This window comes from Hydractinia symbiolongicarpus, chromosome 4 (genome assembly GCF_029227915.1).
Source record: "Hydractinia symbiolongicarpus strain clone_291-10 chromosome 4, HSymV2.1, whole genome shotgun sequence".
Lineage (NCBI taxonomy): Eukaryota > Metazoa > Cnidaria > Hydrozoa > Anthoathecata > Hydractiniidae > Hydractinia > Hydractinia symbiolongicarpus.
The window spans coordinates 9,798,154-9,824,233 of NC_079878.1; the positions used below are offsets into that span (position 1 = coordinate 9,798,154).

The following is a 26,080-nucleotide window of genomic DNA, read 5'->3' on the forward strand; positions in this document are numbered from 1 at the left end:
CTTGGTTCCTAATGCTTGAGGGTTGGACAGCATGCTGTTTTCTTAGATTTATCAGATTTATCCACCTCTATCTTGGGCTGTCCCCTTTTTCAAATTCAAACAGACAAGGCCTTTTTTATGCAATGTGTCCATGCAATGTGTCCATGTTTGTCCCAGGTATCTGGTATTCAATTATTTGCTTAGGTTAGGCCATATATTGTTTCCCATGTGTTCTAGCTGGCCAAACCATCTAAGACTGTTGTAACGAAGAGCATCATTGAGGTTGGTAATTCGTAGTGTATTTCTCAGCTAGCACATCAATTTTTCCTCACTCAGCTTGAAGAACATATCTATCTAACCATCATGTTTTCATTTCGTTCAAGACAGTGGATATCTTCTGTCTTCACTGGCCAAGTTTCTGAGGCATACAGTAGCACACTTCTGGCACACGTCTGGTAGGCATGGCCTCTACTTTTCAGTGATATTCTTCCACTTGTTAATATAGGTAATAATAGCTCACAAAAGTGTTTCCAGGCACCCCTTATCCCAGCAGTAGTATAGCAGAGAAGCTCCCACCAATCTGATACACAACATCTCCAAGGTAGCAACATGATTTTGCCACATCAAATCTTTTATTTCCAATTGTTATATCTGTCATTTGTGGCAGTATAGGAACAATCTCACCACTGCATTTTTTACATTTGAAAGTTGGGTCTTCTCTTAAAACAGAGATGTTAGTAGAAGGATGATGATTCCAATAGACGCAGTGTGTACAAAATTTATAGAGTTTTTGCCAACACCTTTTTTACAAACTCTACATGGTACTTGGAATTTTCCACTTGAGTAGGTACACTTGTGATCTTGCATTAGTGTACATTCCTTGTACTACTGATATCACCCATTCTTTAACACTGACCTTTCTCATGGCCCACCAAAGTACCCTCCTTAGCACTCGATCAAACTCCTTCTTAAGTTGACAAACTTAAAATAGAAGTCTTTTTTTTGCTGATGTGCTTTTCATGCAATTGCCTGAGAATGAATATAGCATCAGTTGTGCCTTTAGCTAGCATAAAACCAAATTGCACGATTTTGACCACTTGATCTAGCATCTTAAGCCCTCTATAGTTTCCTTGTTCAAGTGAATCCCCTTTACTCTTATAAAAATTAATAATGAATGACAGATTTCATTCTTCAGGTATTTTAACTTCTTAGAAGATGAGACTAGCAAGATTCGTTATCATTGTCACAACTGAAGGACCAGCAGCTCTGTTCATTTCAACAGCTCTTCCAGATGGGCCAGCTGCTTTGTTTTTGTTCATTGAGTTGATTGCAGTGGTAACCATTTCTTCAGGAATTAATTGGATCCTGCTCTTGAAGTTCTTCAGGGTTCCAAGAAAACTCCATATATAGGAGCCGACTGTAATGATGCCACCAACCTATCATCCTTTTCATTTTATTGTAAGATATATCACAACTGTCATTCTTTATGCAACTTTTTTTGACAGCGTCCTGACTTTCTAATATCAACTTTTTTCTAGCTTGAAGATATAATTTTTTCCTTCTTTTGTTTGCAGATAGCTATATGTTTTTTAAAAAAAGTAGATGCAGGCTTTTTCAGGGGAACACTTTAATTTTTACTGAACTAACTCAATAAACACCTATATATTTCAACGTATCGTGGCTATAACCTATTTGTATGGTTCTCTCAGTGGGCAAATGTCACTTGGTTCTGTTAAACCAATTACAGGTCTTTCAGGGTAGCCACATTATGATTTGAGGAAAAAAACACGCTGTTTACACGACCAGCTCTTTTACATAAACCTGACATATTGTGTAGTTGTAGGTTTGTTTTTGCTAATTTAGCTTTACTTTAATTGAGATACTTGTAGTTTAATCAAAGCTTTTTCTGTGAGAGTTTGTCCTTGAAATGTCCGTGTTTTCCCTCAATCAAAGGTTGTATCATGTGACATTCTGCCAGTGCCAGTGGAGTGTTATTTTCAATTTTTCGATTTCCACAATGAGAACCCAATGTTATATCAATTAATCAAGTCTCAAGACTAATTTACAGAAATGCAGAAAAAGGCTATAATAATATTTTTCTGCAACAAAGTTCAGGTGAAAATATGACCTTTTTAACATCATTCTTTATTATTTTCCACTTACATTTCTTGATCTTCTTCCAATCTGATCCAGACTGTGTTATTTATAAACTAAAATTACTCTGCATCAAGCACGTCATTATTGAATTCTGCCAAGTCTGCTTGATCTACCTCTGGGCTTTGTCCCAAGAAACATCAAATCCCTACAATTTCTTACCCAATTGCTCTCCTCCTTTCTCTCAGTTACCCTACCAGCTCAATATTTTTATCTGTATAGCATCTGGATAATACATGCTAGGATACTTACCCCGTAATTTAAACTCTTTCTGTATATAAACAGGAGTGCACATCTACCGAAACCATTCTTATTTAAGTCTTTATACAGCATTAAAGCTGAAAATGTTTTGTTGTTTATAATCTTACCTGCTTATTATACAAGCTAAATTTCAGCTCTTAACCTTCCTGCAATGCTTTTGTATTTCTTTTATTTTGGTGATTTTATTTTCTGTAACAGTAAGTCACAAACTGTGAAGTTTTCTTAAAAGAAAATTGTATTTTGTATAAGTATTGGTTTCCCAAGGCATTATTCTTGTGAAATTAATAACATTTCTTCATTCGTACAAGTTTGTGTTCGTACAAGTTCTGGTTTTTTACAGTCTAATCATCTCTTATAATAATACGGAGTGTATGTGACGGTCATAGTGGATATCTTCATTTTCCTTTAAAGTCGCCAAAATTTCCTTTGAAGTTGCCGAAAAAAGTATGTCTCAAATGTTAAATTTTATGACGTTAATAACACTACTTTAACGCCAATATCCTATATTAAATTAATGAAGCCGTAACAGTGCACTTAAAACTTTGAGGCCAAATAACTTGGAAACGAGGTGGTGACGTCAATGATTTTTCACTGGGTGGGTAGCTAGGGACCACCAGGACTAATTTGGGTAACTTTTCCAAACCTGGGTCCCCAAATCTGTTTTGGAGTGGATGGGTTGATGACGTCATCAAAAAACCTTCAAACCCTAATATCTCTGCAACCATTTGTCACAAGTACATGATCCTATACATTTTCTTGATCAGCGTTCAAGATCTAACAATAAAGGCAGCAGGAATACAAATCACTCCAAAAATTTTTTGTCTTTACAGGTCATTCCTGACGTCAGCAAAATTTTTAAACCCTCCTATCTCAATAACCGCTCATCAAAAGCACATGATCATATACATTTTCCTGATCAGCGCTTTAAGCTCTCCACAATAGAGGCAATGTGAAAACAAAATTCTTAATTTTTTTTAGTGGATGAGTTGCTGACGTCATCAAAATTTTTATCCTGCCTTAGTGGATTTTTCCACAGGCCTTATCGACTAGTCTTATTAATATTTCAATACAGGTGTTTTTACGTCTACACACATACATACTTTTTATATAGCTTCGCAAGTAAAAAGTGGTCTAATGAATCTGGAGTCATACTATTTCTGGTTATGATTAAAAAGAAGATTTTTTTTAAAAGATTAACCGTTACTTTAAAATGAAATGATTTTTAAAAAATTAACTTGAAAAATATTTTTTTACAACAATTCAGCGATAGGGAACCATGACAGGAATTCATAATCCTTGCTATATGTCTGGCTTGTTAGCTGTATATTCTCTACCTGGTGCAATAAAGTTGTTTTGTTAACAAAAAGTATGGACATTAAATTTCGAAGTAAAATTAGGGCATAAATTAATGAAGATGATTTTAATTGCGTTTTTTATATTATATATTTTTGCTTTGTTTGCTAACTTCTAATATCTTTCTATACTCAAATGGTCTCCAAGGTAGAAATTATTATGAAGTTGTAAATTTGGGTTTTATATTTTGACATTACAAGTTTGTAAAGACAAAATGCAATTAGTAATTTAACTTTCTTTAATTTGATCCATTAAGATTTATAGGATAATTCCATTTTTAATTTTTAACCCAATTTAAGACGGGGCTAAAAAGCCTTGCTCTCTCATTTTTTTATTTTGGAAAAATTCTCAAGCATACAGTTTTAGGGCTTAATTGTGGGGACTTTTTTATTACATTTTTTTTATTCCCAAAAGTTAACAAATAGTTAAGGCAAGTTTGTGGCATAACGATGTTTCCTTTGTCATTTCGGAAGAAGGAAGGTTGTTTTTGTTGTTGTTTTATTTGTATTCTTTCGTATTTAGAAAATATGAATGGAGCCTGATACCCAGAAAAAGAAGGCAGATAGGAAGGTTGTCATTTTAGGAGACTCGGGTGTTGGTAAAACATGCCTCATACGAAGATATATAGAAGGAATTTTCACTGATGGTTCACCAAATACAATTGGTGCTGCGTTCTTTCTAAAACAATGGAACAGCAAAAACATTGCATTATGGGACACAGCTGGTCAAGAAGAATTTTCAGGGTTGACTAGTTTCTATTGTCGTAATGCGAACGCTGTTATACTTTGTTACGATCTAACGTGTCGAGAAACTTTCGATACACTAATGGAGCGTCATTCACGTCTGCTCGAATCTGTCGCGCGAAATTGTTTAATGGTATTTGTGGGGACTAAATTTGACATGTTGAATAAGAAAGTGAGTGGTAAATTGCAGACTCGTGGCGTCACACCTAAAGAAATCCTGGACAAATCTTCGGAATACACGCAAAGATTCAATTCGTTGCGTCATCCGAAGGGAATTCCCCCTGTGTTCGAAACTAGTTCTAAATCGGATTACAACGTGTCTGACGTGTTTGAATATATTTTTGAAACGTTAGCACCGGTGGAGGGTGCAAATAAGTCGAGAGATACTTCACCTTCGGGTCTGATCGAATTAAACAATGAGCGCAGCAGTAATCAAGAAGTAGGGAAAAAATGTTGTTAAGAAAGACTTCTTTTTATTTTTATTTTTACCTAATTTTTTTTAAATGCAAATTTTTTTTTAATTATGGATTATTGTTAATATTTCGAATGTTTTACGCATTACACGTTGTAAATTATTTTCTTTAGCAAGTTTTATAAGGATACACTTAGGTTCATTTTTTTTTGCAGCCGAGACGAAAATTAGTTCTTGCGATAATTTTTGGAAAAGTCGACATTGCGGAATTTGCGCAAATTAATTTTTTTCTAAAAGATTTTTTGCGAAAATTTATTTCCCTAAGTATTTTTTGTGAGTATTAATTTTTTCGCTTTTTTTTTGGATCTTAGCTAAATTCGTGAAATTATATACTCGAAATGGCCTTGAGCATAACATTCGCAAAAATTACAAAATGGAGGGAACATTTTCACTTCAGAAGAATTTTCTTCACACATCAAAAAAATTTTCAATGTACCTTTATGAATGTTTCAATGAGAAATTTTTTTTTAAAAAAAAATGTATTTGGTAACATTTTCACCTCACAGTAACATTTTCACCTCACAGTTCAAAATTAATACTCGCAAATGATCATCTGCGAAAATTATTATTCACGAATTTTATTATTTTTTTTCTACCTGCGAAAATAATTATGTACGAAAATAAGTCACCTTAAAAATTAAAAACAGTGTTTAGTAGAAATACCAACAGTTTCGCGAGCAAAACTTTGTGTTTTTGAAAACATTTTTTGCGGACAAGAACTGAAAAACAGAAATATAAAATTAGCTGAAAGCCAAGCAAATTAAATATTTTATTCCGTTCCTTTTCCCTGTTAAGTGTATATTCAACTTTTAATGTCGCAGAATGCGAAAAAATAAGTTGCTTTTTTCTGTTTATGTAGAACCTTTGGTTGAGTGTTGATTTAAGTTGAAAAATGTGAAATAGAAGAAGGATAAAAGTTTTACTTTTTTATTTAACCAAGAGATAATTATACCTTCTTTCCACTAGTTCCTTCTCGCTTTTCTTTTTTAAAAAAAATCATATTTGTCGATTAATTTTCGTCAAAAATGGATTATTTTTTATTTCGTTTTTTCCATTAGCAACATTGACGACTCCATAATGAATTAGAGCATGTATTGGTTCCATTAAAAGAAGTTTATTGCGGTAGAAAATACAGAATTTTTAGGGAAGAAATTTTGACGGTAATTTTTACGCAATTCTCATATTTCTACCATTTGTTTTCTGTACGAACACTTCATCGACTGAAATAACTACAGCTATACGTAAACGAAATTTTCAAACCTTTATATAATCATTATTCCAAAAAAAAAAATATTTACTATTTTACAACTTTAGACAGACGATTAGAAAAAACCGATATAGTAAAAATTCTCTTTTCATTTAAAGTGAAAAGGTGATTTAATTTTCCCAGCCGTAATTTGTGACCTGCAATTCAGGCGCTCTAAGGAGTCTGCATTAAAAAAAAAATCTTTGACTTTTTTGCCAAAGTACCTTTTCTTGCAGAATAAGCAAAAAGGAATCAATCCTGCAAAAAATCGTGTCCTGCAAAAAAATAAAGTTCAAAAATTTAGGAGAGGAAAGGAGTTCGCAAAAAAAACAATTCGCAGACAGATCACAACACTCCCAAAATAAATTTTTAAAATTTACATATATTAAGCCTGGTTCACATTTGCTAACCCAGCGCAAACGCAACATACGCATGAGCAATCTTAATTTTTTTAATTCAATCAAGACGTTCACACTTCTTTTGTCATTAGAAAACGAATATTTCCAAAGGAACGTGTTTTATCAGCTTTTTTTCAAAAAAATCCTTTTTCAATCCTTTTATAATATTCCTGACCTAATATTCCTGACAAATTTGTACAATTTTTTTTATTTTTATTCTTAAGAATTTTCTCACCTATGTTTACGCTTTTCAAAACTGTCTTGCGTGGAGCTTATGCTTGCGTCAAAGTCAGACAATTCAATGTATAGATATTTATGGGTACGGAGACTCTATAAAAATAATCTAGAATAATCTAGAGAATTCTATAAAATACATAAACTTGTGAACAGTTGAAGGTATAATATTTAACATCCTAACAACATAACATTCTTATATGCATAGGAAGTTATAATCACGAGTTAAATCATTTTTTTAAAAATAAAATTCTAATTACACATTCTCTTGTTATTACAAGTTATATCTTTATCCCTCTGTTTTTAAAGTTCATTTATAAGAAAGGAAATCAATTTTTTCTTTTTCTTCTCATGACATAGCAGTAGCCACCATCTTCTAAAGTACATTATGTTGTTATTGCATTTTCTGTACGACGGTCCTGCAGTAACAAGTGTGGACTGCATAAAACCAAAAAAACGTTTTAATCAATTTGTATTTTAAAATTTTAAAGGATATGACAAATACGAAGGGAGAAAGTTTTTCACAAACAGTCAAACTATCAAAGAAAAGAAGCTTCATTCAAACAATAAATTACAATTGTTCAAATAACCAATCAGTCTAGATATTACCAATGTGCGTGGGAAGGTATGTTAACATATCTTCAGCTGAAATTTTAACTCTGTTTCTTTTATAGTGACAAAGATTAAATATCATTAATACAATTGTAAAAAGCAGGTTTCAGTAGCCAATACACCTAACCTCGTCCCAGGGTCTTGTGACCCCCAAGCCGTTAAAAGGCAAAATACCTTGGGAACGAGATTGTAATACACCGTACTTAATTTAGATGGGTATAGAAGCATTGAGAACAAAAAATTATTTCCCTCGACTGATAGTATGAAATAATATTTTTGAACATCTGTTTAGGGAAGAAAGATGTAATAAGAATGCTTGGCGTAAACACTTATCGGTAATAATTAAAAAATACAGTAGATGTTAGCCTTGATGAAATCATTTTTTCGCAACCAATAAGGTTTAATTGCCGCCATTATAGTGTGAGAATTTAATTTAAAACTTCAAAACTTACCTTTCACGAAATTTAATTTGGTATGAAACGACTAATAATTTTACCAATTGTTTTTTTTTACCCGCATAAAATTTTAAAATACATAATTTGTATTATTTTTATATTAATTTATTTATTATAATTATATTTTAAACTCTTAAATTCGCTAAAGTTCTGCTCCTCGGAGCTAACCATAGTACAAAGGGACAAAGACTCGCCCACACCCTCTCCCCCCCACACCCCACGAAACAATTGGCTTCCTGCAGGATTGTTGATACCAGCAATTGCATATATTATAGCTAATTAATGAACCATAATTACAAAAAAGCCTTTCTTGTCAAATTAACCAGTTTTTCTACGTAAGATAATTTTTTTAAATATGCAATTAAAGCAATTAAACGTTATCTTGATCAATTTAGCAAATTTAGATATAACATCATGTGATTTACATATCACATAATTTAAAAGGGATGAATCAGGATGTAATCAGTGAAGATAGATCCTTTCCAATTAACACCAACAATTGATCATTCTCGTCATGACGTTGCAAATCAATTTTGGGAATGAATCTGTTTACTTCTCTCTTTTAACTTCTGCTTTTCCTTGAATTGAATCTTTTTATTAAAAAAGCACATGAGTCTGCATAAAGAAAACAACAGAAATGTAAAAAAAAGTTTCAATACTGGCGCCGTTCTCTTTTTTCCTTCTTCAAAAAAATATCATCTTGTACCTGTAAAATCTTTGAGGCCACTCTACTACAAAACTGCTCATCACTGGATAGAGCTCAATTTTTGCCATATTTCAGCACAGAAATCCTAACATAAAAATTTCGAATTTAGGCTGTTATTAGCATTTGGCGGGTCATGAAAAAAGTGCCCGAAAAGTCAGTACCGTATTTCCTCCAATAAGCGCCGCCCTCTATTAAGCGCCGCCCTCTAATAAGCGCCGCACCTAAAATTCGAATTTCGAAATAAGCGCCGCCCTCTAATAAGCGCCGCACCCTCAAATGCGGCGCTTATTAGAAAATCAAGAGAAAATGAGATTTCAATGCTTTTATTCGAACTCTATAGTCTTCTTATTGCAATATTCATTTACATTAAGTTCTAAATAGCTAAATTTACATTTCTTCTTATTAAGTTCCTCATAAAGAATGTTTGCAATTTTACTGTTGGTTGAACAGCAAAGAAACTTGGCAGGGACGACCAAGCCAAGCTCTCGTTTCCTTTTTCCCGTTACTTTTGCGATCATCGTGTTGTTTTTATCAGATTTCAAAAATTGTTTCGTTAGTTAGAAGAAATTGTTGTTTGAAATTATCTTTGTTATATTTGATAGAAAGAGAACAGGAAAAGACACGATAATTCACCCGTTATTTCTTTCTCGTACGTTACTTACCCCTCTATAGAACCCCAAATCTATCAAAAAAACTTTTACTAAGGATAGCATTCAACCAACGGATTGAATTTGAAGAATAGGCAAAAACTTCAGAAACTTGAAATCTGAAATTTCGAAATAAGCGCCGCCCTCTATTAAGCGCCGCCCTCTAATAAGCGCCGCACCTAAAATCACAAAAATTAAATAAGCGCCGCGGCGCTTATTAGAGGAAATACGGTATATGAAAAAGTGTGGGCGACCTTTTGGAGTAAATATTTTTTTATTTCCTTGATCTCCTTTGGTCTATTAGTTTTTGTTTTGGTATTTTAAAGTTTTAATCCTAACCTAACATTTTTTTTTGATTTTCATTATCTAAAGGTTAGGAATCCTTTACTGAAGTTATAAAAAAAAACGCTAAAACATCGAGTACCGAAAAAATACGTGGTTTGTTTAGTACAATGTATTATGTATTTTTGATAGGCTGATTTTAGTTTTAATTTAACTTTCTTTAACACCTAAATAATTACAGATTGAAGACAGATCACTTACCAAAAGCTTAATGACAGTAATCTATTTTTCAGCCTTATTATGAGAATGATGTCAGCAAATTTAGTCAATTATGTAGAGACTTAATGGAACAATTACGGAAACTAAAGTAATTTCTGATGAAAAAGTTACTGTCAACCAGTATCATGAAGAAAAAACACAGACATTATCCTGCCAACCAACCAGACTTCAGAGACAAGAACCCGATAAAATAATTATCAAGAGAAGTTGTTGTTTTTAAAAAATGAATAATTCATGTCATTTATAGGCATGATTAACATTCTTTAACAACTTCTCTGCCAACAAAATTATAAACGACTTCTAATTCTCAGACAGTTAATCATATTTAATTATCGCTTGTTTCTTAGTTTTTTTGTGTTTTTACCAACAATTTGTCTCTTTGTATTAATTTTAATGTTAATTTTAAAATTCATCTTTTAAATAAACGCTTTGGGCATGAATTATTTTAAGAACTTAACCTAAGCAGCGTTTATGTAAACTTCACCTAAAAGAAACAGTACAGTTTTCCCCGCCCTTGTGCGAGAAGAGCTAAGTCCGCGGTAAAGCATAAATGATTTTCCAAAATTGTTATGTAGTGTGACATAAAAACTTGAATTTGATAATTTTAAAGAGGTGCTGTAGAAAAAAACGTGTAATCCATCATCATCCATATCTTCCTGATATTTTCGACAAATGTCGTGAAAACATTGCAACCAAAATGATAAAACAAGCTATAAAAATCTTAAAATACCAAAAAATTGATTACAATTGTTTTAAATAAACAACTAAGGTTAAACCCAAAATTCAAAGTTGTTTATTTTTTGCTGTCATAAATTTAGTTTTTTAAACTTTAACTCTTTTTTAATAAACACCCTCTGGTTAACAAGCTGGGCATTAAAATTTACTTGCATCCTAGCACTAATTGTTTTTTGATTGGTTGATTATTTAAAAAAATGAAGAAATTGTTGGTTAGTTTTATTAATCGAGATCGCTACTGTTATGGTGTATTTTTACCGCGCTATTTAGAACAAAGAGAATCCTTAACAACTGCGGAAAGTTGTACAAACTGCATGTAAAAATATACTTCATACATATATACAGATTTAGGTTAAAAAAATTTAGATAGACATTCATTCATTCATTCATCCATTTATTCCTTCATTCATTCATTCGTCTAGTCATTCAGTTTTTACTTTATTTTGGTACTGTAATTTCTCAGTACCAAAATATGTGATCAGGTCGTGCACTTTCACGACGTGAAGGGACTATAATGCATTTCATGTCCCTTATGGCATTACTGACATGATTTTTTTTTATTATCTAGTGTATGATTTTCAATTTACAGAAACATTTTCTATATCCTATTTTCAAAAGGTATTAAAGAGTATATATTTTTTGTCCTTAAGTAAAATACATGGGGACTCTATGTCCGAGCTCACCCCAAAGTTAAATTTATGTGTTGTTCCTTCAGAACAGAAAGAACTAACAAAATGGCGGGCTGACGTCCCGTCTCCCTGTTCATTTTAACATAAAGGGATTAGTCTACAGAAGCAAATGACTTTAAAGTCATTTGCCTCGCCTAAGATAAATAAAACACTGTTTTTACGAATCGAAAAACATAGAAGAAGATGATGAAGAAAGAAGACTAATCTAATGCAATATTTTTTTATGTCTAAGCATTAGACCAATAATTAATGAGATAGGGAAGAATAATATTTAATAATTAATAACTATTTAGAACTAATGAAAGAGACAATAAAATACAGAGACAATAAAATTAAAATTTCTGGTACGAAAGAGAAAAAATAAAAAAAAATAAAACGAAACACGAAAAACGAACGGGGAAGCAAAAAATAAATCGAAAAAAAATTAAATATGATTAACTGTCTAAAGAACGTCGTTTGTAATTTTGTTGGCAGAGAAGTTGTTGAAGAATGTTAAGCATGTCTATAACGACAACTTTGATATTTGATATTTGCCGAGGCTGATATTTGTCAAAAAGTTAAGAAAAGTGAGCTACAAACAAAAAAATACCACATACTTTTTTTAAAAGCAACACAAGAATTGGCTGACGCTTTTAAACTATTTTTCACTTGTTGCTTGTAAACTACCAACTGTCTCTATCCTCCTAGCTAGGCAAGGAAGTTTAAATTCACGTGTTGACTTTTTAGTGGTGTGATCGAAACTTGTAATTACATCTCTCATTACATGCATAACACCTCTGTATGAGAATAATCTCGGAAACGAAATTTTTGTTGTTTCTTTTTTTATACTTTTAGGCTGACTCACAAGCTGTTTTTTGTTAGCAAAAAATTTCAGCCATGTGTTGCCTTTAAGATGTTGCTTATTTTTTTAAAAAAAAGCATGTATTTTTATAGAGAACGTGTAAGGGAAGTTTTTGTCGAGTCATCAATTTATAAAAACAGGATAACGAAGTACGTGAATTAAATCTAATAAGTAAATACAGAAACATAAAGAACTTAAGTATACGACTGACAATCAAAGATAACATCGAGCACTGTATCTATAGTAACCTAGACTTTACTTACACCCAGTTCCAATATTAAAAAATCGGAAAACATTTTTTCTTATAACTCTCTCCACCCCTTTCCCGTAATCATCCAAAATGAAAAGAATTTGTAGTAGAATTGGGAATTACTTTCAATAAAACTATCATAAAAACAAACAAAATAATCTAATGTCCTGACAAAGAGATCACAATAATTTAAAGAAATGTTATATCATTCCTGTTTCAGATCCCACTTAACTTTTTATCACCCCCTCCCCCTCTTCTCTGCTCTTTAATAAGCCCCTCCCTCTACAATGAGGCTATCGCTGTTATGGTTAACTGATCTATTATAATCACAGGCTAAACTGCGGCCACAAAAGAGAGAATTCTCCTTCTAAAATCTCTGTTTAACCGATACCGCACTTAAATTAGGCTCATGTATATCTTTTTTGGTTAATTGGATTTTCTGATATGACTAAGAATGAACCGTGCTTGAAAAAGAACGACTTGGAATATCTTAAATCACATATCAACATTCTGTCCGCAATGGTAGGAAATACAAACCACACAATGGCCCACTGTTTTGATTACACAATTGTTAAATGAATGTGTCCAACCTCGTCCCAAGGGCCCTTTTTCATCTACGTCGTGGCAATCAGCACGTAACTGAGAACTAAGGACAGGACTGAAACGTGTCTTGAAAAATTTGTCATCTAACTTCAGGATAAATTTGAATTAGATACGCAGGTGTCTTATATCAAAATGTGGATAGTTCACAAATGATGGCATGAAAATTGCGTTTTCGTCATCTAGATTTTAAGGCCAAGGATTTTTTGCCACTAACCTACATGTGGAATCTTCAAAAATTAAGAAACTTTTACTACCACATTCTATGTCTACTTGTTTCTAACTAATTCTTACAATTAATTGAAGAAAAATGCTTAATTTCTTTTTTCTTTCTTTTTTATTTTAAAACCAACTAATCCAAAGATTAAAGAAACTTTTAGAACTAGCTATTTATTTGATATAAGAAACCCCTTTTTACTAGAAAAATTAAGAAACTAAATAAGAAACTTTTAGAACTAGAGGCCCTTCGCCAGGTTTCTTATAAAAAAAACAACGTGTATTCAGTCTAGACAAAAAATCAATGCAATACAGTAGACGTCCGTTAAATCGAACACGCAAGGGACTAAAAAATGAACGAATTAGCGAAATGTTCGAATTACCGGAGTTCAAATTAGGCAGCTCAAAATATAAGACTTTATTAAACCAAACTCAAGGGACTTAGCAATTTGTTCGAAACAACGGAAAGTTCGAATTAGGCGGCATTGGAATTAACGGACATTCTCATTTTCTTAATTTGTGATTCATTAGTATTCCATCACTTGACAACCTCGTCTCCGGAGCCCTGAGGACAAGGTTGAAAACACGCCAAGCAAGATTTTTTTATCTTTATTTCATCCTACAACTACAGTAGCATTTTCTTATAAATTCGTATCAGCTCTCTGGAAGATGAGTAAACCTTGAGAAAATCTGTTTTGCTCAATACACGCACGCACGCCTGAGGAACATAAGCAGCCGAGAAGGTGCCTAAAGTCTAAATAAAGTCGTTGCCATAAATTTGAATAAATAAAAACAAAAATATCCTCGTCAAGCAATTTTTTCTCTTAAAGCCCTGTATTAGGCAATCTCGACCCAGGGGCTTTTGCCTTTTGTCAAGTAAGCGCTAGCGGCTTCGACATAGACAACAAACCCTGGGAACGAGGATGCTGCGAGGCTGGATGTGTTCTTTTTTTACATCTTTAGAATGAGGGAAATATATACTTACAGATGCTGATGAAAGCTTAGGAGTGGAACCATCTTATTTTGAAAAACATAATGTTAGTAGTAGTACAAACAAAAATATGATTGTGCTGTAAATAACCAAATAAGTAATATACAATCTATAAAAGAATTCAGGCTGGGTACGTTCTCCAATACGTTCTTGGTTAATTTTTCAATTTCAGCCTCAACGTTTTTATAAAATAGGTTCTTAACATAACATCGCAACATTTAAAATGTGGAACATGAAGACCACATATAATCAAAGGGGAGATAAAGGGAAATTACCATCGCAGTCAAACACGTTCCAAGCAGGCAGCCGGGGCGATATAAAGAAAAAGAAACAATAGCTCTCAATAGAAGAGCGAAAAAACCTTTTCATTTTTTTTCAAACATTCTAAATTTTAAAGAACTGTTTTTACCTATAACCAACCTCTTTCCCACAGGATTCTTGTTTTTCACAGGCGCTGCCCTTAGGAGATCTGTACGGAATTATAATGCCGAAAAACATGCGGTCTGCTTTTTTGGCGGGAATATTGGAAATTTTAGCGCCAACGTATGCGTTTTTCATGTGTTTTTAACGTTAAAGTAACATCAACTGTCATTTTAATAATCCTATAGTTTAGCTACTGAAGTCTCGCTGGATTTGTTACGACATAAGCATTTAAAAACAATTTTTACTTTAGATATATCAGCACAAACATAATTTTCTTCTTCTGTTTCATTGTTTCATTATGCTTATCAGAATTTAAATGTCTTTCATGGATCTCACCTTCCATTGTAACACAGATTTAAGCACATAAGTCACCAGGTGCATCTGTTGTTGATCTAGCAGACCAGTGCAAACAACCAACCTTGTCTCCAAAGATTCTAGATTTAGTAAGCGCAAGCGGTCTACAAAACAGGCAACAAACACTGGGGACGAGGATGTACAAACACCTTAACTGTTGCATCATAATTTTTCTATCAATGAGTCTATTTAGGGCTTTTTGAGAGGAGCGACGTTGTTCCTAGGGCTTTTTCTCTTTCTGATTCTCCCAGACGACTGTCAGAAAGAAGAAGAAACTCTGGCTGGGAACTAGGTTGGAAACGGGGTAAAAGAACACGCTAAGGTTGCGATTATACCCGAAATCTTACTACTAGAAAATAAAAAAATATTCATATTGCGCATAATTATCGAAGTCTTTCCATATCCGTGCTGTTTTTTTTCCTTTTTTAAATACATAAAATAAGCGAGTATTTTTTCTTCCTGGTTTACGATTTTAGCAATTGATAAAGCCGTGGCGATTTATGTGGGGAAACCCCTAAATTTAAACTCCCCCATGGTAATTTATTTTCTTTTTGCATGTAGCAAAGAGAAAATAATAAACTTAAAGTAAAAACTTTTAAGAGAAACTTTTAACGATAAGGAAGTTAACATACTTCATATATAATTCTTTTAGAAATTACAAGAAAATGATTGTTTTCTTGTAAGAATTTTAATCTTCGTCTTAGTAGAGGCATCCCCCACGTGTGGAAAAGTTATGTATTAACAACGTAGGAGAGTGCAATTGTTTAATGTTTAATGTTTAAACTTGTAATACCGCTTTGATAAGGCACGCAAACAAAAAAATTAATATGTACACAATGGTGTGAAAACATGCTGTTCCTAACATTACAATGCTTTTATGTGCTCTGGAATTTAGTTGCAGGTAAATATTATTATAACATATTGTACAATGTTTCTTGTTGTAACCAAACAAACAAACAAACAAACAAACAAACACAATAGTTACAGATGAGTCGATGCAACATGCTTATAGACTTTAGCTATACAGCTAGCTAGTTAACTAGCTAGTTAAACATAGCTTAAAACTCAGTTAGTCCAAAAAATGTAATTTCAATCAACAAAGGAACAGGAGGCACAAGTGTAAATGTCTTTAACCATCCAGCTACATTGACAGAGTTTACAACCTAGGAACTTTAAATCAAATCCCAATAAAGAAATAGCTGTCTCCCTAGAGGTTCTTTAGTAGCTAGCTAGCTATATGTATGCTTTAATGATTTTAAAACCAGATTTGTATTTTCTGGACTAAGTTAGCTAAACTGTGATAGTTTTGTTTGTTGGTTGATTGAAGCAAACTGTAGCTGCAAATGTGCTTGCGTCTGTTAAAAGATAACTTAACTGGGTTATGCGATATCAAGATTACTTTTATGATAGAAAAGAAAGTCTTGATCTTTTTCATACTGTTGTTAAAATTGCGTCGATGTTAAACTGATGTTAACCGACTGGTATGATACACTAAGACTGAAAAAAGGAGACTATTTAGTGCCAATGCAAAATGTCATTCCAACCTATTCTTTGCAGAGAAAGTACCTGTGAAAAGTGTGTGCACTTTATGCAAGTAAAATAATAGATATAATCTCAAAATTAGGTGCTCTGAAATGTATATTCCTTAAGTTTTTCCACTTTAATAGGTCTTTACATTTTTTACATATGGTTAGTGTGTTGACGATGATGTACCAAGGTGGTTTAACATTACAAAATATATCAAAAATGTATCAACCAGAGGCATCAACAATATAAGGTCTACACTTCTTCTAATGTATATATTTGATGAATGACAAAAATATGTCACTTTTCTCATAAATAGTGCTGATGTTATCTGTTTTTGTTTGATGTCACATATTATGTTTTTCCTTATAATTTTTGTTTTAGAAATAAATTGTTAGGAAAAGTTGTTAGGAAACAACTTGTAGGGATTTACTTAGGTTTTGTACTTCCTTGATTGAAAGGTTAAAAATAGAGAATGGCATCACTGAAACTTAGTTGATTCAGAATGTTGTTAATAATCATCTAATTTTTTATGAAATCTATCTGACGCAAATGCTAAGTTTTCATAGAAACAAAGTAATTAAAAAAAACATCAAAAACCAAGGTCCATGTTAAAAGAGACAAAGGTTAATAGCATTTTTATGACTGCCATTAAGTTTTTATTTATTTATTTGTATTGCCAAAATATTCCATGTCAACAGACATTCATAAATATTTTTAAAATTTTTTATGGCATTTAATACATTCAAATTTATAGCAAATTATCCCTTCAAAAAACACTTAAATTTGACAAGATTTATATGTTTTTTTATTATTCTATTTCTCTGAGTAAATGTTTATAATTAGCTAAACAACATTTTTATAATGAAGCTGACAAGTAGATTATAGACAGTAAGCTGTTAAGAAGTGATATGATAGCAATTTATAATTGCTCTTATTATCAGAGTAATTTAAGGACAAGAGAGAAAAAACTAAAAATTGCAAGGAAAATGGTAACTTTGTTGCTTCACAACTTTAAATTTTTAGAATTCTGTAAAGCATTTCACCATCAAGGGTTGTTTGATAACATTTCAGTGTCCAGGCTTGTTTGATAACATTTTTTTAGCACACACAATCTTTAAAATTGACTTTTTCAGCTTAAAACAGACCAAACTTTAAAATATCAAAGCTCTTTCAAAATAAGACCGGGAAAATAAAAATGTGTGAAGATGTACTATGGATTGACCCATTTAATAACTGTTCGGATGATTTTTTGGCAATGTGAATTAACATCCACAGAACTGAAACTTCAACAGTTTCCTAGTTTTGGTTATGACAAAAACATTAACAACAATATTGAATTATAAATAAGAGAAGTTAAAAGGTAAAAATAGAATGGCATTGTTTTACAAGTTTAAAACATTTTTATTCTTAAAATTGGTTTATGACGCCATGACAAAATGACTTAATTGTTGATGGTAATTGGAGGGTTGTATTTTTTCTAATCTTTTTGTGTGTAAAAAATCTTGAAGTACATGATTCATCCCTACAATTTGTGAGTTATTATTATGTCACTTTTTAATTTGCTAAATGAATAGCCCCTGTATATTAGAGAACTTTTGATTAAATAAACCCATAACAATTGAATTGTTGCACTACGGAAGAATCAAATCTTACCAGTTTAGGATTTAGGATAGGTATTTTTTTATCACCTCTAGTAACACTTTCCTTACCCAAATTCACCATTTCTGGTATATATTTAATTGTTGATTAAAAATATGTTCAAACTTTTGGCATTAATTGAAACATCCTAATTGTAGTTAGAATAATCTTTTGTTATCATGACAATCTAGACTTAGGTACAGGTAATGATTGTATCAACCTAAACTATTTTGTTCCATAAGATTTTAAAGTACTTGCCGAGTGACAATAAAACTTAGTAATAATTTTTTCTCTCGATTCTCCCATTACCCAATTAAATAATTACATGAACATGCATCAATATTATTTATACAACTAATGCAGAAATCAGAATGTCTGTAATCAAACAGCATATATTTGAAATATATCTATATTTAAAAGCATATACATCTTTATAGCTTTGAATGGAAATTCAGATGTTGTGGATATGTGAATATTTTGGCAAACCTTTTCTTATGTTATTCCCTGTTTTTGCTTATGACGCTGTGCTAGACAATGAACTATACTTTCTAAATATATATGACCTAATTACAAAGAAGGAGCAATCAGGAGCTCTGTAACGTTACAGTTAGAGTGTAATAATGGAAAGTAAACATAACAATCCAAACATCGTATTTGACTAGTTCATTGCCCATGTCCAAATAACAGCCCTTTTCAAATAAATATATACCCAGGGTAAAGCCCAGGGAATTCAAATAAATGTGCCTTCTGAATAATCAACTATACATCAATAAACTTTCAAGTTCAGGGTAGGGTATCTAATATTTAAAAACACATATAGGTATGGATCCATGGGGATATTTAAAATTAAAAAAATAAAATTTTGTCGTATACATTATGTGATTTGTATAGTTACCTGGTGTATGCGTTCAATTATTAATAAAGTGATTATAGCAAATATAAAAGCCGTGTGGCCATTTTAGGATTTGAAATTGATTTAACAATTGTGTATTAAAATAAACTTTAGAAAACTTGTTGTACATCGGTTAAGACACATTACTGTTAAAAATAATACTTTGACCAACAACTCAACTTTAAAAATCATTAAAAATGCAATTAAAAAGAAAAAAGGTTTTAAAACCTATTAATTCGGTTTTCCATAAAGACCAGAAGGAAAAATATTCCATTCTTCATTAAAATAAATTAAAAAATGATACGTCTTATTCCAATCCAAAAAAATGATTTTTTGTAACAGACTGCTGTTACTTAAGAATGTAAACATCTTGAAAAAGAACATAGTTATGTAAATCCTGAAAGCAAAAAGCCATTGTGTATCATAGAAACAATAAAGAAAATTCACCCTGGTTTTGTGGAAAAATAGTTGGAAATTGATCTATTTCTTTCTTTTAGTTTTAAAGGTTTGAATTTAATTATTAGAGAAAGTTTAAACTGATAAATTTTTGTTTTTAGGCGCTTCAAATTTAACTTGTTACTGTAACAATAAGAATGGTTCTGGACAGTCACATAGAAGATGCACTAATAACAAATGTTTTCTAAAAGAAGATGGCTTCTGCTACATTATGAGAAAAAATGGAAAAAGTGGAACTACATTTACTGAGAAAGGATGCTTATCCTTTGTAGATAATGGACTTAATAAAAATAAAGATAACTATATGAGCTGTGATAACGAGATGATGTGCAACATGAATTTGGTTCTTAATAATAGCTTTCCATGTGAGTATGATTTTTTATGTTCATAAAATTGACATTGGTTTAAACAGTGTGTTAAAGAAAGAAATGTCTTAAGAAAAGCAATAGTTTGAAGAGAAACAATAGTTTAAAGAGAAACAATAGACTATTGTTCTATTGTTTGTGCATATTCAAGGATCCTAATTCATTAGGTTGACAACAGTAGCTTGATTTGAATTACACAGCCATTGCAATGCAGTTATAACTTTAAGGCTAAATATATAACATGAAATCGCTAGGCCTTTTGAATGGATGAAATACGCTTCCAGCCGTAATTGCCTTTTGAATAACTGTCAATTCAAGTTCGCTCTTTTGAACAAGTACTAGGTTAAAACCAGCTGTTTCTCGAATGAACTATTTGATCCAGAGTTCTTGAAAAAAGCATGGATAGTTATCTCCAGGTTGTGAGAAAGGCGAAGTATTTGGATTAAATGGTGACCAACTTCTGTTTTTTCAAGACAGTAAAGTATTTGTTCCATCCAACATTAAGTTTTTTCTCTTCCTTTTGAAACAATACTATATAATAATAAATAAAAGACTTGCTCTTTATTGTTAAAGTCAGTTGAAATTTATGGAATCCTTCTGACTTTTCCTTATATCTTGCAAATGTTCAACTATTGTCTTCGACTACTCAAACACTGTGCAATCTATTGGCCAGCAGTCCCCTTTACTTGCTGAACAGCTTTTGTGCGCATGTTAGAATTTTAGTACTTGGTAGCATTATTTTTTTTGATAACAGTACTCTCTTCAATTTTTATTAAAAATTCTTAACAAACAAAACATGGTATTTTTGTAATCTTAGATGGATTACTTGAATTGTTACACGTGAAATGGATATTCCAACCAATACAATAATACAACAATACGCGGTTGTACACAATACACAATAGTTATTTTTTGTGAAAATCGAACACCGAAAACTTAAAGTCTTTTATAGCGAAATTGGTTATTGAGAAGCCATTGTATTGATAAGATCGAATATGTGAGAAATTATATTGCTAAAAAGTTTAAATGAAAAGAAAAAAACTTGGAAATAAACAAGAAATGAAACAAAAATATGCTGAGAATAACTCTCCTGAGTGAAATGCATGTGATTGTAATAAAAAAGTGACACTTTAAGAAGTGATAATTTTTACAGCCACATACAATTTTTGACCTGAGTTTATATATTCAAAATCTATGATAGTAATTATGTTGGCAATGGAATTACCCGTCATCATCAATCAATTCCAAACCTTGAAGTTCTTCTGTTATATTCCTAATCAAAGAAATCAATGTTTGAATTTCTCATCCGTGGACAAATCTGCAAGGTTAAAGGAGAGATTTCAAAGATTTTTAACATGGCTATCTGCCAACTTCATGTTAATTTTTCAGCACAATTATTTTTACTCTTTAAATTCAAATTAGAAAATCATTGAAAATAGTATTTATTATCTAACTTCTCTGTTATTAATCATCTACTTATCATATTTTAGGGGTTTTTTTGAAAAGAATATCTGTCTGAAATGTTGGGTGATTTTTGTAGTAGTCAATGGAATGATATATATGATATAGATCGTGTTTATTCAGTACCTAAATTTAAAATATATCTTTAACAAAGTGTTAAATTCACTATTTGCTGTTTTCAGTGGACCCAAAACCCTTTCCTAATTTTAAGGCTGGATTTCCAAGACCTTAATTTCATCCTGGTTTTTTTCATTTTGATCTCCTGCTACCTTATTCCAGGCAATGAATGAAATAAATTATGTGAATAAGAGGAAAACAAGAATATTAGTTTGCAACACAACATTTGTTTTTACAAAATATCAAAAAAGTAGTATGTATAAAATTAATTAAAAAAAAAAATTACGAAGAAATCTTTCTACTTCTGTTTCAAACTCTCTACCGCTTGCTGAGTTAATTTCTAAATAACCTCTAGGATCAACCTGGTAAGATATTCCGTCACAATGTTAATTATAGTATAATTTCTCTGATTTTCTGCCAGCTCCTCTATTTCTTTAATTGAGGACGAAATATGGAATCAAAACATATATTTTTTTGTTTTATTGTGGCACTGATGGTATCTAATTTTGCTTTGTACAAATTACAATTTTATTGGTATTCGTGTGAAGTAACATAGCTTTAAAAGCCTCCAAATATATATTTTCATATTTATCCAAAATTCTTCAGTAAAATCTTTCTGTCCTGGGGAACTTATAATTCCAGGTAAACTAATAAATAATTAAAAGCTATAATTTTAGGTCAATGTTTTGGTAGCCCTTCTTGTCATAACTCTTGCAGTTTTTAAAATTTTGTAAAAGCTTTGAACATAAACACAGTATGAAGAATTGTGATATGATAGAGAATATTCTCCATAAAAATTGTTTTAATGCAATTTAAACATTGTGTTTTAGCTTCACGTAATGTGACAGAAACAAACCTTCCAACTACGTTGAAATCAACCAAGCACTTTACTACATTCCATATTACCTTGCTGGTTGTTTTGCCGTTCATGATAGGTGTTAGCATGATGATTGCATGGTTAGTATGCAAATACCGTAAGAAAGGTAGAAATGCTGGTGTAGATAGATCTCTGCTGCTGCATACAGTTCCTGCATCTGAAGAACGCTTCCGGAAAAATGAAATTGATATTGATAAATTAGATCTGTTGGAATTCTCTTCTACAGGTGAGGTATTATTGTTATTTTAAGAAAATCTATTTATTCTATAAGCATTTCGGTATTCACCAAGGTTTTGGTTATTATATGTCTTACATTATCTTGCAAGAAATGAAAGTATTGCTGCATATTACAACCTACTAGATGCAACATTTATTAGTATTAAGTAATGTGTTTCATTTACAGGGTTTTTTTAGCATAAGCTTTAGGCTCAGATAGGCGAATTTTAAAGCATATATACTATACCCAGCCTTGGTGAATTCTTCTAAAGTGTGTGTTTTCTTTTCTTATACACGAGACTTCATTGACACAACTATACTTTGACCTTGTGTAATTATTCATTAGTTTTATATCACCATTTAAGGCTAAAATCGGGTTATTTTCATCTATCGATATAGCTTATAAGGCAGCCTGATGAGACAGTTTTTAATTTCTTCCTCCAATAAGTATTAAGTAAGCATAAACTGAACCAGATTTTGTTTTTCCTATAAGCACATTCCAGCCTAATTTCGAAATTTCACTTGCTTATCAATAACATGTATAGCAAAAATATTATTTGTGGAAGACATGAAGTAATATTCAATGTTTCACATGCAAAAATGTTTTTACACCAAAAACTTGTAGCCAGTATTTTGTGGGAAGACATGAAGTAATATTCAATGTTTTACATGCAAAAATGTTTTTACACCAAAAACTTGTAGCCAGTATTTTGTGTATGTACCTCTAGCAGTTATGGCCTAAAACGTTTGCTTTGTATTTTACCAGTTTTGTTGTGATACAGGTAGTGGTATGGGATTACCAGTATTAGTTCAAAAAACTATAGCAGGCGAAATCAACCTGACACGAAGAATAGGACAAGGTGCATTTGGTTTTGTATATCACGGACTGTGGAGAGGACAAGATGTAGCCGTTAAAGTGTTTTCTAGCACTGAAGAGAGTTCTTGGTCACGGGAAGTGAAAATATATCATACACCTATGTTGAGGCATGAAAACGTATTAGGTAAAGCAGATTTGTTGCGTGGTGGTCATGTTGAACTGAGTGAAACTATATACAGCTTACTAAGAAATTTTAAATTCATACTGTTACGTTGAATGTCTGCCACTTTAGAAGCACAAAAATAATTTATCAAGGAAATTTTGTTTTAAAAGAACATTAAATTTGTTTCCTAAAATAGTAGTTGACCAGTTAATGTTTCCCTTAGCAAGCACCTTGATACTACTGTCCAATGTTTGCATTGCTCACGAATTTTTGTCATACTTTAGAAGCACAAAAATAATTTATCAAGGAAATTTTGTTTTAAAAGAACATTAAATTTGATTCCTAAAATAGTAGTTGACCAGTTACTGTTTCTCTTAGCAAGCACCTTGATACTACTGTCCAATGTTCGCATTGCTCACGACTTTTTCTCATATTTTAGGTTTCATAGCAGCTGACAGTAAAGACACAGGCACCGTAACTCAACAATGGATAATCACAGACTACCATTCAAATGGATCTTTATTTGATTTTCTGCAAGACAATACACTCGATATAACTATGTTACACAAGATGTTATTAAGTATAGTGAATGGAGTGCTACATTTACATACTGAAATAATAGGAACTTTTGGAAAACCAGCAATGGCTCATAGAGACATTAAAACAAAAAATATATTAGTTAAGCAAAATTGTAAGTACTGAAATGTTTGTATTTTATTATATTCTTTGCGTAAGTAGATGTACAGATTAGTAAAAATTGCGAAGGTTACTTATTTTTAAAGATAGGGAAGGCATTTTTGATCTTTTTTCCAGCATTTTACCATATTTCTGATTTGTTCGCAAGCTAGTTTTAAATCCAGTGAGGAATAAGTCCATGTTCAGGTAACGAAACATTAGTTTCCCGAAGTTACCAACTTGCATTCTCTCATTCCACAATCCTTAAAAAATAGAAAATCTGTGACTTATAACCAACAAGTCTACAGAAGTGTTATTATAACTATCGCAATGAGACATTGACGAATTTGGCTAAGCTTTTGATATGCTAACAGCACTTATTTTAAAGCATGTGATAACTTAAAAATGAATACACCTGGGTTTAGATTTTACTCGTGTATGGTTACATAGTGGGTGTGTTTTAAGCTGCTTTCCAGTCTATCTAAGTAACTTTTTTCTTTCTTTTAGTTACTTGTTGTATAGCCGACTTAGGATTAACTGTAATGTATTCGTCAGATAAAAAACACACAGACAAACCCGAGGGTACAAAAACAGGAACGCGTCGATATCAAGCCCCTGAACTTTTAAACAACACGTTAGATCAGCTTGGATTTCAAGTCTGTCGAAGGGCAGACATTTACGCTTTAGGATTATGCTTGTGGGAGATATGTAGAAGAACAAAAATAGATGGTGAGATGTGTTTCTTCATATCTTTGGTCGCCGTTGTTGTTGTTGTTGCTATTGTTGTTGTTGTTATTGTTGTTGTTATTGTTATTGTTGTTGATGTTTTTGTTGTTTTTGTTGTTTTTGTTTTTGTTATCGTTGTTGTTGTTGATGTTATATGTTACCATTATTTCACGTTATTTGTTGTCGTTGTCATTATTTGCTTTTGTCGTTATTTTGTAGCCGACGTTACTTGATATCGCCGCTATTTTTTGCTATCGTTGATTTTTACCTACTGTTTTATTCGTTGTCGGTAATTTGTTTCTGCCGTTACTTGTTTCCATCGTTCTTTTTTTTTGCTTTCGTTTTTTGTTTATGCATTGTTATCAGTGTTGTCTATACAATTTCATCTGTTTTACAGGTAAGGTTGAAGAATATCAGCTTCCTTACTTTGATGCCGTTCAACCAGATCCTTCATCAGAAGAAATGATACAAGTAGTTTGTGTGGAAAAGAGGAGGCCGCATTTTTCAGAACATTGGAAAAAACATGAGGTAAGCGATAAAAAAGTGTCGCCATGACGATTTTTTAAAAAAACTCTAAAGATCATAAAATAGAACTAACTCGTAGTTGGACGGTGGTTTTTGGCCTATTTTTATTCTCCTGACCTTGGGTGTACCGTTATGTTTAAAAAATTTTGTTTTTTAGTCCATGCGCATTCTGATGAAGACGATGACGGAGTGTTGGTACCATGAGGGTAGCGCAAGACTGACTGCATTGAGAATAATGAAAGACTTGAGCTCACACTTAGTCGTTGAGAAATCATAGTTTTAGTATTAGTCAAATTTTTTTGCCAGGTGGCTTTTTACTAGTTCCTAAAAAAGTTGAATAAATTTTTGTGTCAATTATTTTAATTGTTTTTATATATATCTGGTATATATAGTACACGTGTACAGCTAGTTTTTCTTAATTATTTTTTTTTAAATAAGGATAGGGTTATTAGTTATATATCATATATTTTTTGTTTTTCAAGGTTATATAAATAAATATAAAGGTTATAATGTTTTTGTCACTGTGTATGCTACTTCGTCACTGTATATTTAGCTACCTATTTTAAACAGCTGTCTGAATGTTATTGGTAAATTATTTTTAAAGCCAACGTCATTCTTGCTCGATTCTTTGTGATATATACGTTTGAGTGTTAGTCCTTGTATATTTTGAACATTTTTTCTTCGTTATTTATAACGTTTTTAGTT

General features: G+C 31.8%; 2 protein-coding genes across 2 annotated transcripts; both read left to right on the plus strand.

Annotated features, from left to right (window-relative positions):
- The first annotated feature begins 4,278 nt into the window (after window positions 1–4,278).
- On the plus strand, window positions 4,279–6,915 carry LOC130642224 (ras-related protein Rab-20-like). Its single transcript, XM_057449312.1, has 6 exons — window positions 4,279–4,929; window positions 5,118–5,226; window positions 5,274–5,394; window positions 5,784–5,836; window positions 6,277–6,334; window positions 6,831–6,915. The coding sequence occupies exons 1-6, from the start codon at window positions 4,279–4,281 to the stop codon at window positions 6,913–6,915; spliced, it is 1,077 nt and encodes a 358-aa protein (XP_057305295.1).
- Window positions 6,916–15,678: 8,763 nt separating this feature from the next.
- Window positions 15,679–25,863, plus strand: LOC130641160 (TGF-beta receptor type-1-like). Its single transcript, XM_057447841.1, has 8 exons — window positions 15,679–15,821; window positions 19,535–19,798; window positions 22,207–22,479; window positions 23,252–23,470; window positions 23,889–24,140; window positions 24,632–24,853; window positions 25,248–25,378; window positions 25,533–25,863. Exons 1-8 carry the CDS (start codon window positions 15,770–15,772, stop codon window positions 25,650–25,652), a joined length of 1,533 nt encoding a protein of 510 aa, XP_057303824.1. The 5' UTR covers window positions 15,679–15,769; the 3' UTR covers window positions 25,653–25,863.
- Window positions 25,864–26,080: the final 217 nt, after the last annotated feature.